The following is a 15,290-nucleotide window of genomic DNA, read 5'->3' as shown; positions in this document are numbered from 1 at the left end:
TTCAGATGTCTACTTGTTCTGTTCGTGGTGGCCAAGGAAGATAATTGATACCTGTCTGTTTTTAAAGATCTCTTTACATGTTTATAAAGAGCACTCTTGTCTCCCTGTAAGCCTTCGAGGCCCAAGTATGAACAAGCCTCCCTCTTGTAACAATTCCCCTTGTTTGGTTTTCATTCAGCATGTTTGCTTGGTCTCCTTTGAACTCAACCCGCCCCGCCGCCCCCCGCAAATTCAGAATATGTTGAAAATATTTAGCGTTACTTAAAGATCCACTCTTTTTATCATTTTGGCTCATGTAATCACTGGGCTGCCAAATCCCACTGCATGATGGAGAGGTACTGCGGCTGGTTCCTTCCACTATGTCCGATAGAAAAGCCTGATTTGTTCAGTTACAGGGCTCCGGGAAGGGCATCATGAGGGCTCTGGCAGCTTATCAGTGACCTTCCCAGAGCCCAGTAAACAAGGAAAACCTGCTGGCTGGGGGGAATAAATCAATGGAGAACAGGGAATGGCAGGCTTCCCCTGCTCTCCTTTTGTTATTTATTCATTCCTCCATCCATGTAAGGTAGTGATCACATATATGTAAACTGAGTGCAAGTTGCAGGCCCAGTGTATTCAATGCTTTCAACATGAATTGAGTTCCCAGGTGGGTTATCACATGCACTGGCTATTTTGCAGGGTCTTGTGTGAATTGCATAATACACAGTTGGGCAAATAGTGGGTGGGGGTTCGGAGGCCACCCAGAACCTTTTGGCCTTACAATATGACAGCAGGAGATCTAGGAGAAGCGTCAGTAACAAAAACAGAACAAAAGGTTTCCTTTGTGTGCAGCTGTTGTTTAAATTTAGTACTCGAAAAGTTAAAATATGGGTATTTTGTGGCAGCATCCAAAAAGTCGCAATTAAAAGCAAACAGACATGATGCATAAAATATGTTGGTCTACAACTGAGCTTTCCAAACTGTGTTGCGACATGTGTCGGCTGCAGTATGCAGGTATGTCATGCGAACGCTCCCCGTGCTCCTCCAAGGGCTGAAAACGAGTGAGTTTAACCTCTGGTTTGCTAGTAAAACTGAACTGCTCACCTAGAAAGTGTGTCACCAACATGAATAAAGTTTGGGAAGCTCTGGTTTACAGGTTTCCTGAAAGATGTGGGAAGGTTCCTATAATAATTCTTTAAAGCATGAAGTTTTTATGGAAACATGTTACAGGTTTTTTTTTCTCTCGTTTTGACTCTGCAAAAACTCCCTTTACCTTGCCTCAGAGTCTGAGGCTTGCCTCTCGTTTTTGCGGGCACTCTTCTGTACGTGATCATTAAGCCCACAAAGGTTAAGGGTGCTATGCCTGAGGGCTGACGTGAAATAAGTGTGACTCAGACCTCCCAAACCTGCAAAAGGATCTTATGACTTCTTTCTTTTCAGCTGCATATATAACATGCATTTGAGACACACCTGCATACATTTAAAGGGTGCTGGGAAAGAGTAGCTCTGTAAAGGATAAACTACAATTCCCAGAATTCTTTGGGCATAATCATGTGCTTTAAATTTATGGTGCACACACAGCCTCTGTCAGAGAGCTACCACTCCCAGCACCCTTAACAAACTGCAGTTAACAACACTATTATTATTTATTACAGGGCAGAGCAAGGGGCAGTTTATAATATACCGTATTTTTTGGCCCATAGGACGCACCGGCCCATAGGACGCACCTAGGTTTTTTTTTGGGGGGGGGGAAATAAAGAAAAAAAAAATTATTTCCCCCCCAGGCGCGGGGCTGGGGCGGGGGAAGCCTGAGCTTCCCCCGACCCCAGCCCCCAGAACAGACAGCTCTCCGCAAGCCGTGGGAGAGCTGCACGACTTCGCGCAGCTCTCCCACGGCTTGCAGATAGCTTCCTGAAGCCTGGAGAGCGAGAGGGGTCGGTACGCACCGACCCCTCTCACTCTGCAGGCTTCAGCGAAAGCCTGCATTCGCCCCATAGGACGCACACATTTCCCCTTCATTTTTGGAGGGGGAAAAGTGCGTCCTATAGGGCGAAAATATGGTAAATTCTTCAGAGGTGGGCATGTGCTTTAAAACTACCCTATGAATGTTATCTTAGAAAGGTGTATTTATCTAGGACAGCAGTGCTGGTTGGTACTGATGGCAGTTTTCATCCAAAACACTTGTAGGTCACCAGCTTGGGAAAGACTGATCTGGTATATGCTCACAATGGCTAATTTAATGAGCTTGGTTCTTTAAAAAAAATGCTCAGTAGTTTCTACCACATGCATGGACCTGGGATTGAAGGCCAAGTAGTTTTGGAATCCTGTTATCTTTAGTGATTACTTTAATTTAGAATATTATGAGCGCATTCAAAATATCTTATTTTGTGATCTTAATGCATCACTACTAAAAAAGGAAACTTTCTTTTAGCATGGTCCCACAGCTTAACGCACTGCGTCACAATTGAGACCGCAAAGGCAACTGATCTCCAGTTGTGATTTTAAAAAGGAAAGGAAAAGAGGAGTAAACAACGTGGAAAGACTAATGAATGAATCTGTAAAAAAAGTAGTACAATGGTTTCAGTAATTCAAATCTCAACATCATTAGCCACAGCCAATTTGACCAAGAGGAGCAACGTCTTTTGCATAGGTGCCAATGAAATGAACATGAGTTTTCAATGCCGGTGGCATGTATAGCTTTGTAATGCAAGGGAGTTGAGTTAATATGTGAGCGTTATGTTGCTTGTTCAGTGCATGGAGCATCTGTATTAGAGGCCAGAACAGTTCGCCCGTCACCCACAATCCTTCCTCTAATGCCTGGAATTGACTGCTTTCAACATGAGAAAAGGATCTAGTGGTCTTAGTGGACCACAAGCTTAACACGAGTCAACAGTGTGATGCAGCAGCAAAAAGAAAAGAAAAGAAAAAAAAGCTAGTGCTATTCTAGGTTGCCTCAACAGTAGTATCCAGATCAAGGAAGTGATAAGGTAAAGGTAAAGGTACCCCTGCCCGTACGGGCCAGTCTTGACAGACTCTGGGGTTGTGCGCCCATCTCACTTAAGAGGCCAGGGGCCAGCGCTGTCCGGAGACACTTCCGGGTCACGTGGCCAGCGTGACATCGCTGCTCTGGTGAGCCAGAGCCGCACACGGAAACGCCGTTTACCTTCCCGCTGGTAAGCGGTCCCTATTTATCTACTTGCACCCGGAGGTGCTTTCGAACTGCTAGGTTGGCAGGCGCTGGGACCGAGCAGCGGGAGCGCACCCCGCCGCAGGGATTCGAACCGCCGACCTTTTGATCGGCAAGTCCTAGGCGCTGAGGCTTTAACCCACAGCGCCACCTGCGTCCCTTAAGGAAGTGATAGTCCTACTCTATTCTACTTTGGTTAGACCGTACCAGGAATACTGTGTCCAGTTCCAGGCACCACAATTTAAGATGGATGTTGACAAGTTGGAAGGTGTGCAGAGGAGGGCAACCAAGATGATCAAACGTCTGGAAACCAAGTCTTATGAGGAACGGTTGAAGGATCTGGGTATGTTGCCAGGATAAGCAAATCGGGCGACCCCCCATGTGTGCTGCACGTTTGAGAAAGGGCAGATTACGAAACTGGTCAAGCCAAGAAATAAATAAAAAAAGAACGCAAGAGGCTTGCAGCGCAGGAGGCATCCACAGTGAGTTCTACCCCAAAATAAAATTGATCTCTGCATTAGCAGTTCCAGATGACAAGCTTAGGGGCCTGGGGTGAAGAAGCCTTTGTATTCCTACGATGGTAGAAAGGCTGCAGTGCAGAGCACGATGGCTTGGCACGCTCACGGTTGAATGCTGTGCTCTGTAGTCACAAAAAGAGTTGCAGGATGACAGCTGCTGCACATGCAAAGGCAACAAATGTTTTGTGACCAGAGATGACTGGTGTGACACGTGCACCTTATACAATCATGTAAAACAGCAAGCAGCTATTTTAAAAACGTCCTGTGAAAAAGTCCTTTAAAAACTATAATTGCAAAAAAACCCAAAAACCCACCCAGCCCTTCTAGAAAACATATTTAGTGAGCTTTTCTCTGTAATCCCCCCTCCTTTAAAAGGCTGCTAGGTATCATAGCCGCAATACTTATGAAGTGTTATATGCTGGAGAAACAATTTATGAAGTTATTATGTTCGAGAACAGCAAGGCGTAGCGAGGTACTGCATTTCCAGCAATTCACTGATCTCTCTAATCCCCCAAAGGAAACCTCTGGAGACTGGCCTCTCTTCTCCAAGCTGAACAGTGATGTTTTTGAAGTGTGTTCCCTGGCTTGTAACTCCCTTCCTCTGTGGGCATACAAACAGTCTAAACCAAGGGTCAAACTAGACGTGACACTAAATGCATCACTTGGAAACACGTCAGGGCTTTTGAAATTTAATAATAGATGCGTGGGAGGCAGGGGAAAGCTTTTTTTTCAATACAGTATATGGCTAACAGCAGTGTGGGGGGTTTCAATAGGAATGCAGCCAGGAAGGGTTAAACTTACCCTCTCCGTGTGATGCAGCCCCAATCTATTAGTCTATTAATATCACATCTGATTTGGTCCAGAAAGCCAATTCAAACTATTAGGAGGGGAATGAGGAATGGTTCATATAGAAAATGTACTGCGTCAGAACGAACATTTGGGGTGGTGGTGGTGGATGGTATGCTTGAATGCATAACTGTGTTTTGAATTTCCCTGTATGGCTAAAACCAACATATCAGCCCAAACCCAAACACATAAATCTCTTCTAGTTTAGCTGAAACCTCCTTCCTGATACACTGTTCCCCTTTGAGAGGATGGTATAAGTGCCAGACCTTTCAGAGAGATTTGCTGTTTGTACACAACCAAATGGATGCATGGATTAGATCAAACTGGTTAAGAGACTGAGCTATAATTCAGGAAATCTCTGGTTTGAATTTTGCCTCTGCTGTGAATTCACCAAATGTCCTTAAGCAATACTCTCTCTCTAACTCTTAGTTTATGTTACAGATAGGTAGCCGTATTGGTCTGCCATAGTCAAAGCAAAATAAAAAAATTCCTTCCTGTAGCACTGGAAGGAATTTTTTTATTTTGTCTTAGTTTATGCCAGGCCTTATAGGACAACCGGCTCACCTTAGAGGGTTTGGTATACAAAAATGATGAATGGGAACAATCAGAAGTGCTATAAGACTGTTAAGTGGATAGACAGACAGACAGACAGACAGACAGACAGACAGACAGACAGATAAGATGAGAGAGAAAATTGATTGGTTGAAGGAATATGTAAAAGAAAAAAAATGCTGCAAAATTTACCTGTCATGTGTCCTCATGAAATCCCATTTCTTTGAAATGCCATTCTGCAAAACAAAAAAGCCATCCCTAACAATTAGTACAGTATGATGGTCTTCAATCAATCAATCAATCAATCAATCAATCAATCAATTGTTCCATACATGTGTATGGTTTAAATGCTATTGTAGCTTATGTTGGAAACGGTTTGTATTTGGCACAAAGGTGGCATAGAACTAGTGTTACAATAAATACATTTGATCAGTTTAGAATATTTTGCCTACCAACTATGGTGGTAAAGGGAAAGCAATGCTGGGGCTGGGGGGTGAGGGTGGGGAACTGGTGCCACCGGGGGAGAGATACTGGACTTCATGGGGTCTAGAACCACCATCCTAGCTTCTGTTGACCTACTTGGTCTCCTTTAAAAATTCCCAGCTGGATGACCAATGGCAAGAGAGGGCAAGGTTCCTGCACTTTATCATGGTTGCACATAAAACACATGTACCTACTCTAGGCTTCATTTCTCACCATCTAGTCCTTGTGAGAATGAAGGAAATAAGTCACATGTTACCCCTGTATTTTCTGGAATTACGCTACAACCTATTTTCAGCCTTTGAGTTTTTATTCATTTATTTGCCATTTCACACCAAGGAGTTTTCCAAAGCAATTTACAACATAAAGCTTAAAAAACCCATATAAAGCACAACAGCTAAGCATGCTCATCCAAGATTAATTATGAAAGGGCAAATCCTTTTAGGAAAATGAGCACCGAAACAGGCCGAAACCCACTCACTCACTGCCCTTCAGATTAATGATCAAAGGCCTGAATCTACAGCAATATTTTAGCATTTAGCAACAGGCTTGCTTTCTGGGAGAGAGCACTGTACTAGTGGGGAGCCACCACCGAAAAGGTCTATTCTTGCATTGCCACCATGCTCAACTCCCTCAAAGGAAGCCGGGGGAGAAGGGCCTCGGGTGGCAAAAGCCTCCTTGTTTCATTGTGTTATGTTTATTTGTTGGTTTAAAATCGTATCTGTACATAGGCAGAATTTCATTCACACTTTTGCACAACGCCCTGGTTCATCTTTTGATGAACAGCAGCTAAGAAATACTTCACATAAATAAATTGTCGCAATGTGTGAACAAGGCTCATTTGGCAGCATGTTGAAAACCTTAAGCCAGGTGAGAGAAAAAGAAAAAGGATGAAACTGAGTCGCTGGGTGGGTGAAGATGCAACACAACAAAGGCAGGCCTGAAGGCTTATATACGGAATTTGTCAGGGCAACTGAACACAGAACAGTTGGTGGGGATTAGGCGACTGCAACATTGCCTTGGATAATAAGCTTTTTGCTGCTGTTGACACTGACTGTTTGTCCAATGGCTGGTTTATATGACATTTCCACAGGGCTAATTACAAAGTGGTTGCTCATCCTAGGAGAAACTCTCCTCAAACGTAAGCAGCTCTAAAAGCAGTTAAAACTGACCAAATCTATAAGGAGATGTCACGGGGGGGGGGGTGTGTGCATTTAGTTAAATATGCAGGCTTGGATCCTAAGATACGTTAAGGGTATTCACAGAGGGAAAGCTTCCCCCTCACCCCCCTTTGCCCAGATATCACTTGTGACCCCTGAAAAGCCTCTTTGGCAGACAGGGGGTCCCTCCTGAACAATGTGGGGTTCAAGCCTGATCACTCCCTGCACAGATTCACCCCATCCCACGTAGTTCACAAAAGCCCCACAACCTTCCAAATAGGCTTCAGGTAATTGTAGGGGGGGTGTATTTTCTTTCAAAATGCAGGAATTTGCACTCTCCAGTGGGAGAGAGCACTCAGCAGGGTTAAAAACCCTCTCAGAATTAGGCAACAGTATAGCATGGAATATATGTTGTTAAACTGTTTTCCAAATCCCGTTTAGTCTATTTTAAAGCTCTTGCCCCAACCTCTCTCTATCCCTCTGCCAATGAACAGACCTTAAGTAAGTTAAAAATGCTTTACTTACTAAAGCCAAAGGTCTGGTTCATGCATTATTCCATGCAGCAGCGAAGAAAACACAAGTAGATTACTTTTGGGTGCAAATACAGACTTTGGCAATCCCACCTGCCATTGAACCCAATGTGTTTTCACTATATGCAATTTTGGCTTTAGGTGCGATCCCTGGAACATAATCCCTGTGTTAAATTGCAGGCTTGCTGTGTTACATAAGCCTGGCACAATTTCAAAGTGCTTATCTTTCTTTACCAAATACAAGAAAAATATATGTGCTAGATTAGATCACTAAGCTAGGCCTTCAGAAGATTTTCCGAAGAAAGCTGGAAGCTTTCCAACGTAAATTATCCTATTCAAATTTGCATAAGGTAATGTAAAAATTTGCAGAAAAATTCCCAATTCGAAAGTTTTCCAGAAAACTCATAACTGTACCTGGCCCAAACAGTTTCATTTAGTACCACACTACAGAGACAGAGCTTTCCACTTTTGTGGACTGTTTAATCTACAATAATGAAGACATAAATAGATTTAGAGTCTGCTAGGATATGCATGTTTTCGCTTATCCCTATGTACTGGTCCAACAAAGCTTTGCAAAGGAATATCTAGGAGCAAGATTCAATTTTGCATGGCCAGCTTGCACCTGTCCAAATAAATAATGCAATAAACAAATGAAAGTGTCCAGCATCCCATTGTTTGCTGTGGCAGAAACTCAAATGACTGCCATTTGCTGCCATTGTCCCTGTGTAATACAATTTGAACTCGGCTCTATGCAGCCGAGTTTCTATTGTGCCAAATGCCTGGCTCTTTGCTAAGAAGGCTGCTAATTATTAATTCCAGGTAAACAGTTGCCAATGGTTATATGACTCTGTGTACTTTGCAGAACAATAAATCCAACTGTGCTTATAGTGATTTTTATCAAGAAATGGGCAAGTTCGTGGCATTGATTTATCTTTCTCCTGTTCAACAAACCTGCATATTCATAGTATGATGAAGAGATGGACAAATGGGAATCCACTGGTTTGTGTGTGTGGGGGTCTTGTAGGGCCCCTAATATAGCCCTACAACTGCAACTACTGCAACCATTATTATGCATCCCAACCTCTGCCTGCTACTTGGGAGAAACAACTGAGAAATGTTAGCGAGAGTATTAAGATCCCTTTGCTTGTGTCTCAACCTATGGGGGAGCAAGTCAGTAGCTGTCATGGACTGGCTGGGCATAGAGGAATAGTGGAAAGGCACCAGCTGGGGAACCATCAAGGGACGAAGGCTCAGAGGCCGGGGAGTGGTGGTGGGATGACAACGAGTGGTCAGAAGGAGAAGAGGGAGCAGACTGGGAGGAGGAAATGTCGGAAGCTGAAGAGGTGACAGGGCTTAGTGAGCTGGGAGAGTCTGTGGAAGAGAAGTCCAGAATCAGAATCAGAATATGAAGCAAGCAAGTGGGAAGAGGGAGGTCAAGAGGCAGAGATGAATCAGGCTGGGTAAGAGTCACGGGGGTCTCCCCCTCCTGCTAAGACAAGCTCCCCTCTCCCATGTCTCCCAGAATCAGAAGAGGGCTGAAATGGGCATAGCAGTGGCAGGCTGCATGCAGGTGCAGTCTCTGATTGCCTGAAAAAAGCCCTGAAAGTTGAGGGGCCTTAGATGGCTGTGGAGAGTTGGGGACTTTCAGTCTCGGCAACTGATTCAGGGAGTAAGACCTGCCGGGGATGGGCAGCTGTGCTCATTAGGCCTGAAACTCAGCCAAGTCTGGGAAGATCGTGTTTTTGCCAATGAAGAGTTAGCGCCAACTTTGAGCAGTGTGTGATTTACTGCTGGCTTGCTCTGTGTCAGTAGCCTCCACCAATGTAAAACGTAGCCCCTCATTAGGAACTGCTCGACTTTTCAGGGTTTGCAAAGTAAACAACAGGCTTGTTTATTTCTCTTACTGCAACCAGTTTGTGAATTTGAACATTTAAATGTGATGTAATCAAGTGGATCCATGTTTTGCATGCACGTTCTCTCCCCGCCCCCCGGCGCGCAAATAGCTAAAACAACGGAAAGCCTCCGGCAGCATCTCTTTCGTAGTAACCCATTTCCAAAGGCCTGTTTAAATAAACATGTTTCCACCTGTCTGTTACCCACAAGCAATGCTAAACTGGTTGGCCTACTTAGGGAGAGGGTGCCATAACATGGATGCCACAACTGAGAAGGCCCTGCTCCAAAAGCCTGCAAAATACTACTCCCCACCACCACTGCCCGGCATAAACTCAGAAAAAGATCTTGCCATTAGATCTTTAAAGGCAAGGTATGAAGGTGCTCCCTCTATGGCAATCAGGTTTTTAGTTCAAGGAATCAGAGTTGGAAGGGACCTTGAGGATCATAGCAGTGGATGTAGCCTACCTTGATTTCAGCAAGGCATTTGACAAGGTGCCCCATGATATTCTTGTAAAGAAGCTGGTAAAATGCAGACTTGACTATGCTACCACTCAGTGGATTTGTAACTGGCTGACTGACCGAACCCAAAGGGTGCTCATCAATGGTTCCTCTTCATCCTGGAGAAGAGTGACTAGTGGGGTGCCACAGGGTTCTGTCTTGGGCCCAGTCTTATTCAACATCTTTATCAACGACTTGGATGATGGACTCAAGGGCATCCTGATCAAATTTGCAGATGACACCAAACTGGGAGGGGTGGCTAACACCCCAGAGGACAGGATCACACTTCAAAACGACCTTGACAGATTAGAGAACTGGGCCAAAACAAACAAGATGAATTTTAACAGGGAGAAATGTAAAGTATTGCACTTGGGCAAAAAAAAATGAGAGGCACAAATACAAGATGGGTGACACCTGGCTTGAGAGCAGTACATGTGAAAAGGATCTAGGAGTCTTGGTTGACCACAAACTTGACATGAGCTAACAGTGTGACGCGGCAGCTAAAAAAGCCAATGCAATTCTGGGCTGCATCAATAGGAGTATAGCATCTAGATCAAGGGAAATAATAGTGCCACTGTATTCTGCTCTGGTCAGACCTCACCTGGAGTACTGTGTCCAGTTCTGAGCACCACAGTTCAAGAAGGACACTGACAAACTGGTACGTGTCCAGAGGAGGGCAACCAAAATGGTCAAAGGCCTGGAAACGATGCCTTATGAGGAATGGCTAAGGGAGCTGGGCATGTTTAGCCTGGAGAAGAGGAGGTTAAGGGGTGATATGATAGCCATGTTCAAATATATAAAAGGATGTCACATAGAGGAGGGAGAAAGGTTGTTTTCTGCTGCTCCAGAGAAGCGGACACGGAGCAATGGTTCCAAACTACAAGAAAGAAGATTCCACCTAAACATTAGGAAGAACTTCCTGACAGTAAGAGCTGTTTGACAGTGGAATTTGCTGCCAAGGAGTGTGGTGGAGTCTCCTTCTTTGGAGGTCTTTAAGCAGAGGCTTGACAACCATATGTCAGGAGTGCTCTGATGGTGTTTCCTGCTTGGCAGGGGGTTGGACTCGATGGCCCTTGTGGTCTCTTCCAACTCTATGATTCTATGATTCTATGATCTAACCTAACCCCTTGCAATGCAGCAATATGGAGCTGTTCCATATGGGGACGGAACCTCTGCAACCTTGGTTTTATCAGCACTAGGCTGTAACAAACTGAGCTATCTACATTTGAAAATGATCTGCAACATGTACTGTCTCCAAGCTCAATAGCAAAACACTTGCTTTTCATTCAGGTGGGCCCAGATTCAACCCCTGGCATTTCCAGTTAAAAACCTCTCAGGTAGGGAGGCTGGGAAAGCTTTGACTACTATCAGTGCAGACAGGGTCCCCATTCTGGACTGGATGAACCAATGGGTCTGACTCAGTATAAGGCAGACAACCTTTCTCCCTAAGCCAAGCTGTGCTAGCTGCACAAAAACAAAAGGAAAATGCTTAACCATCATTCTCAACATGAACCATCTCCTTGTCTGCTGCACTTTTCGCTCGCACTTTGTTTATCCATTTTCCATTTTAGCTTGATTTCACATCCATGTGGTTTGCAAGAAAAGATGACGGGAGATTTCATAATTTGGGGTTGTTGGATTGGATTTTCCCTTTTTCTTTTTGCGAGCTGCATTATTAATGCCGGCTACTGTCATGTGAAGTCAATAGCTAACATCTCCAGGGACTATGGCAATGCCCTGGCACGCTCTTTACCTCTAGGTCAATCTGAACTTGGCGCGATTCGTTAGTGTGCATTTCCATCTGCATGCCTCCACCCCTGCATTGTTTCAATTAGCACTGTTTTAGGGCATCACTTTGAGCATGGCCTTCATGTAAACAGAATTAACGAGGAAGAGAAAACAAGGCTTTGCCTTCTGTGCCAATTGCCGCTTAAAACCAGGAGGGGATTTTGAAAGGAAGCACACAAGTCTATTCTCCATGCGATATTGTGAAATCGGAATTATCAACATAAATTGTACATCGCAAAACAGAGGCAGCACGTTTGGGCTTGCACAGATTTCTACGGAACAAACTGAACTGAGCTCCTTTCTACGCCCCGTTGCAAGAAGAATGGCATTCCAACACCCCCTGAAGTGGGCGAAAAATATGGCTCCCCTTTCAAAAGACGTTTCCCAAAACTATGGAGAGGAAGTCTGGTGTGGCAGATACAGAACTAGACTTGGCCCCTCGCTCAAACATCTGCCTACCTCTCTTGACAACCTTGCCTGTCCACCTAATCTAAACTTCTCGGGGTTTCCATGAGGGCAATATGGGATAATCCCCATATAATACCACCCTGAGCTCCTTGGAGGAAGAGTGGGATGCGAATGTGATCAGTAAACAGATGACTGTTGGTACTGAATAATTGGATGAGACTGTTATCTTCAGCTGTGATACTGCGCTTCCCAGTGTCCATTGGGAGCTCTGAGGTGTTTGAGGACAACCCCAAACTTCAGGGGGGATGGATGAAATCAGGCTACTATAAGAAAAACCCCACTCACCTCTGCATCTAGCTCTCTCCTCACCTGAGTTGGTAAGCATCATGGCCGGCTCTACTGTTGGGCAAGTTGAGGCAGCCAGCTTCAGTAAACAGATTTAAGGCTGCCATTATTATTTTCACTTGCTGTTGTATTAATGTTATACCACCAAAGAGGGTTTAATTGGTATTTTCTGCTTCAGGCACCAAGAATGAATCCTGTTTGTATCTCAGCTGTAAGTTGGCTACCTTGAACTAAAGACATTTAAATCAACCAGTCCAGGGACGAGTAGAAACTATCTCCCCCTGCCCTCCCAAGAATGGTACACAATCCAAAAGTCGCACTGTAATTTTTACAAACCGTATCCATTTTAGTCTTCAAAGCAAGGGTTATATTTTGGCAGGAGACTGTAATGAAACTGCATCCAGATGGTGATGGCAGTATAGTTTTACTGTTCAAAAGGTGTCGTTTTTACCTATTAGGAGGCAAAACAAACATTCTTCAGCTGTTCATGTGATACAGGGGGCCAGGCCACTATGTTTATTTCAAACCCATCAGCTCCGAGGACAGGTAAGCTAAAATCTACAAAATTTCCCTTTATTTTTAAGACAGCATCGCAAGGTGGATTTGTAGGCACAAACTGACACAGCTTTTACTCCTAGGATTTATAAACCCTTGATTTACTTTGTGATGAGGCAACCAATGCCGCCAAATTTTAAATAGATGAGTTATTTCTGCCAGCATGTGGAAATGGAGAGAAAGTTTCAGGCTTGGGCCAGGGAGACCTGGGTTCAAATCCCTGACCCAGCCACAAAGCTAAACGAGTGGCCTTTGAGCCAGGCACGATCTCTGAGTTAACCTTCCTTATGGGATTGCTGTGAAGATAAAACAGAAAGGAAGGAAACCAAGTATACCATCTTAAGCGCCTTAGAAGGAAGCCACAGAATGCCTCTATACAGTGGTACCTCGGGTTACATACGTTTCAGGTTACATACGCTTCAGGTTACAGACTCCGCAAAGCCAGAAATAGTACCTCGGGTTAAGAACTTTGATTCAGGATGAGAACAGAAATCGTGCTCCGGCGATATGGCGGGAGCAGGAAGCCCCATTAGCTAAAGTGGTGCTTCAGGTTAAGAACAGTTTCAGGTTAAGAACGGACCTCCGTAATGAATTAAGTACTAAACCTGAGGTACCACTGTATATTGCTTTGTCATCCAAAGCAATCGCATTCTGTCTATAAAGCCCACTCTTTTCCTCAAGCAAGCAGACAGTAGTATGCTGAACTTGATACCTGAAAGGGGGGAGGATATGTCGCCGGCACTAGGAAAGCTGATAGGTTCAGGGGTCAAAGCTACGGCTTTTTCTGCCACCTTCAGTTTACTGCTAGGTCAGCAACTGCATTTAAGGTTATAACCTGGGATGCAGATGTGAGGCAACTGGAACTGGCACAAATTGATTTGGGGGGGGGGGAGCAACTTGGTGCTTCAGTAAAAGAAAGAGCTGAAAGATGGACGTTATACCACTTAGTGTTATATGGCTCATTTTTAAATAAGGGATGATAAAAATAAAATATATTATTTATACCCCGCCCATCTGGCTGGGTTTCCCCAGCCACTTTGTGCGGCTCTCAAGAGAATATTAAAAACACGATAAAACATCAAACGTTAGAAACTTCCCTAAACAGGGCTGCCTTCAGCTGTCTTCTAAAAGTCAGATAGTTGTTTACTTCCTTGAAATCAGATGGGAGGGCTTTCCACAGGGCGGGCGCCACTACCGAGAAGGCCCTCTGCCTGTTTCCCTGTAACTTTGCTTCTCGCAGTGAGGGAACCAGCAGAAGACTCTTGGAGGAGGACCTCAGTGTCTGGGCTGAACGATGGGGGTGGAGACGCTCCTTCAGGTATACAGGACCGAGGCCATTTAGGGCTTTAAAGGTCAACACCAACACTTTGAATTGTGCTCGGAAACGTCCTGGGAGCCAATGTAGGTCTTTCAGGACCGGTGTTATATGGTCTCGGCGGCTGCCCCCAGTCACCAGTCTTGCCATCGCATTCTGGATTAGTTGTAGTTTCCGGGTCACCTTCAAAGGTAGCCCCACGTAGAGTGCATTGCAGATAGGGAGCTGCCTTACACAGAGTGAGAATACTTGGTCCACATAGCTGAGTGCCATCTACACTGGCTGGTAGCGGCGCTCCGAGGTTTCTGAAGGGGAATTCAGCCACAGATCTTCCGCAGATGCTCTACCATTGAGCTACGGCCCTTTCCCCAATAATTAATTTGCTTAAAAAATAATAAAAAAAGACAGGCCCCAGCTATGCATTCTGGGTACAGTCCAACACTTCCTACATGCCGCACAATGAAGACTGAATGATGCTCATAAAATAATTGTGTGAGGTTGCAGGTAAACTAGGATGCACTGAGTTGGGTCCCCCACTTCTATTTCCCAAGGGAAAAATCTTCCAGCAATAGCCAGCTTTCTACCGAAACATCCACAGTCAATCTTGGCCCAACCCTTCCCTCTACGAGAAGGGGAAAGCAAGCAGCGATGTGACTGTAGTGTGGAGAAAGAGGCCTTAAAATAAACACCATTTAGCCATGTTTACTACACTGGTGCGCCAAAGCACTCTGTGCAATTCACAACTCAAAATAATGGCTAAGAGAGATGATATTTTATAGGGAAGGCAGAGGAAAATGGACAAGTAGAAGCTCTATACTAACTCCCCCAGTGGAACCTGGGGGAATTGAAGAATATGCAACCAACCTCTCCACTAAAACCTGAAGACAGAAACTGCCAGGGTCAGATCATTATTCCTCTCTAGCAACCTCCCAAGCCTTCTTGCTTTTTTAAAAAGAGAAAAAGGAACCACCAGAATGAGAAGCACTAATAGAGAGCATTTAGCAGGTGAGGATTTTCACTTTTGTGGGATTTGTAACTATAATGCCTTATTTAAAATATCTCCGTATTTTAAAACAGAATCACAAAAGTCTTTTTAACAAGCTATCCTCCCATTGGTATGTTTCACTTTGAAAGCAACAACCGTTTTAGTAGCTCAGCCTCCTCAAAGTTCCAGAGAAGCCATTTTCCGCTCACTTGCTTTGAAAGTCATTAAAATAACTTGATGAAGAGCAGCAG

General features: G+C 44.6%; 1 protein-coding gene across 1 annotated transcript in view; it reads right to left on the bottom strand.

The window, feature by feature from the left end:
* NUDT14 (nudix hydrolase 14) overlaps window positions 1-15,290 on the bottom strand; it is a 56,338-nt gene that overhangs the window by 25,313 nt on the left and 15,735 nt on the right. Inside the window, exon 2 of the mRNA XM_079963207.1 lies at window positions 5,275-5,318. Within this exon, the coding sequence (XP_079819333.1) occupies window positions 5,275-5,318 (44 nt within the window). The remainder of the gene's footprint in view (window positions 1-5,274; window positions 5,319-15,290) is intronic.

Source organism: Podarcis cretensis (genome assembly GCF_951804945.1).
Source record: "Podarcis cretensis genome assembly, chromosome: 1".
Classification (NCBI taxonomy): Eukaryota; Metazoa; Chordata; class Lepidosauria; order Squamata; family Lacertidae; genus Podarcis; species Podarcis cretensis.
The sequence above is the reverse complement of the archived record's forward strand: the minus strand, read 5'-3'. Positions and strand labels throughout refer to the sequence as shown.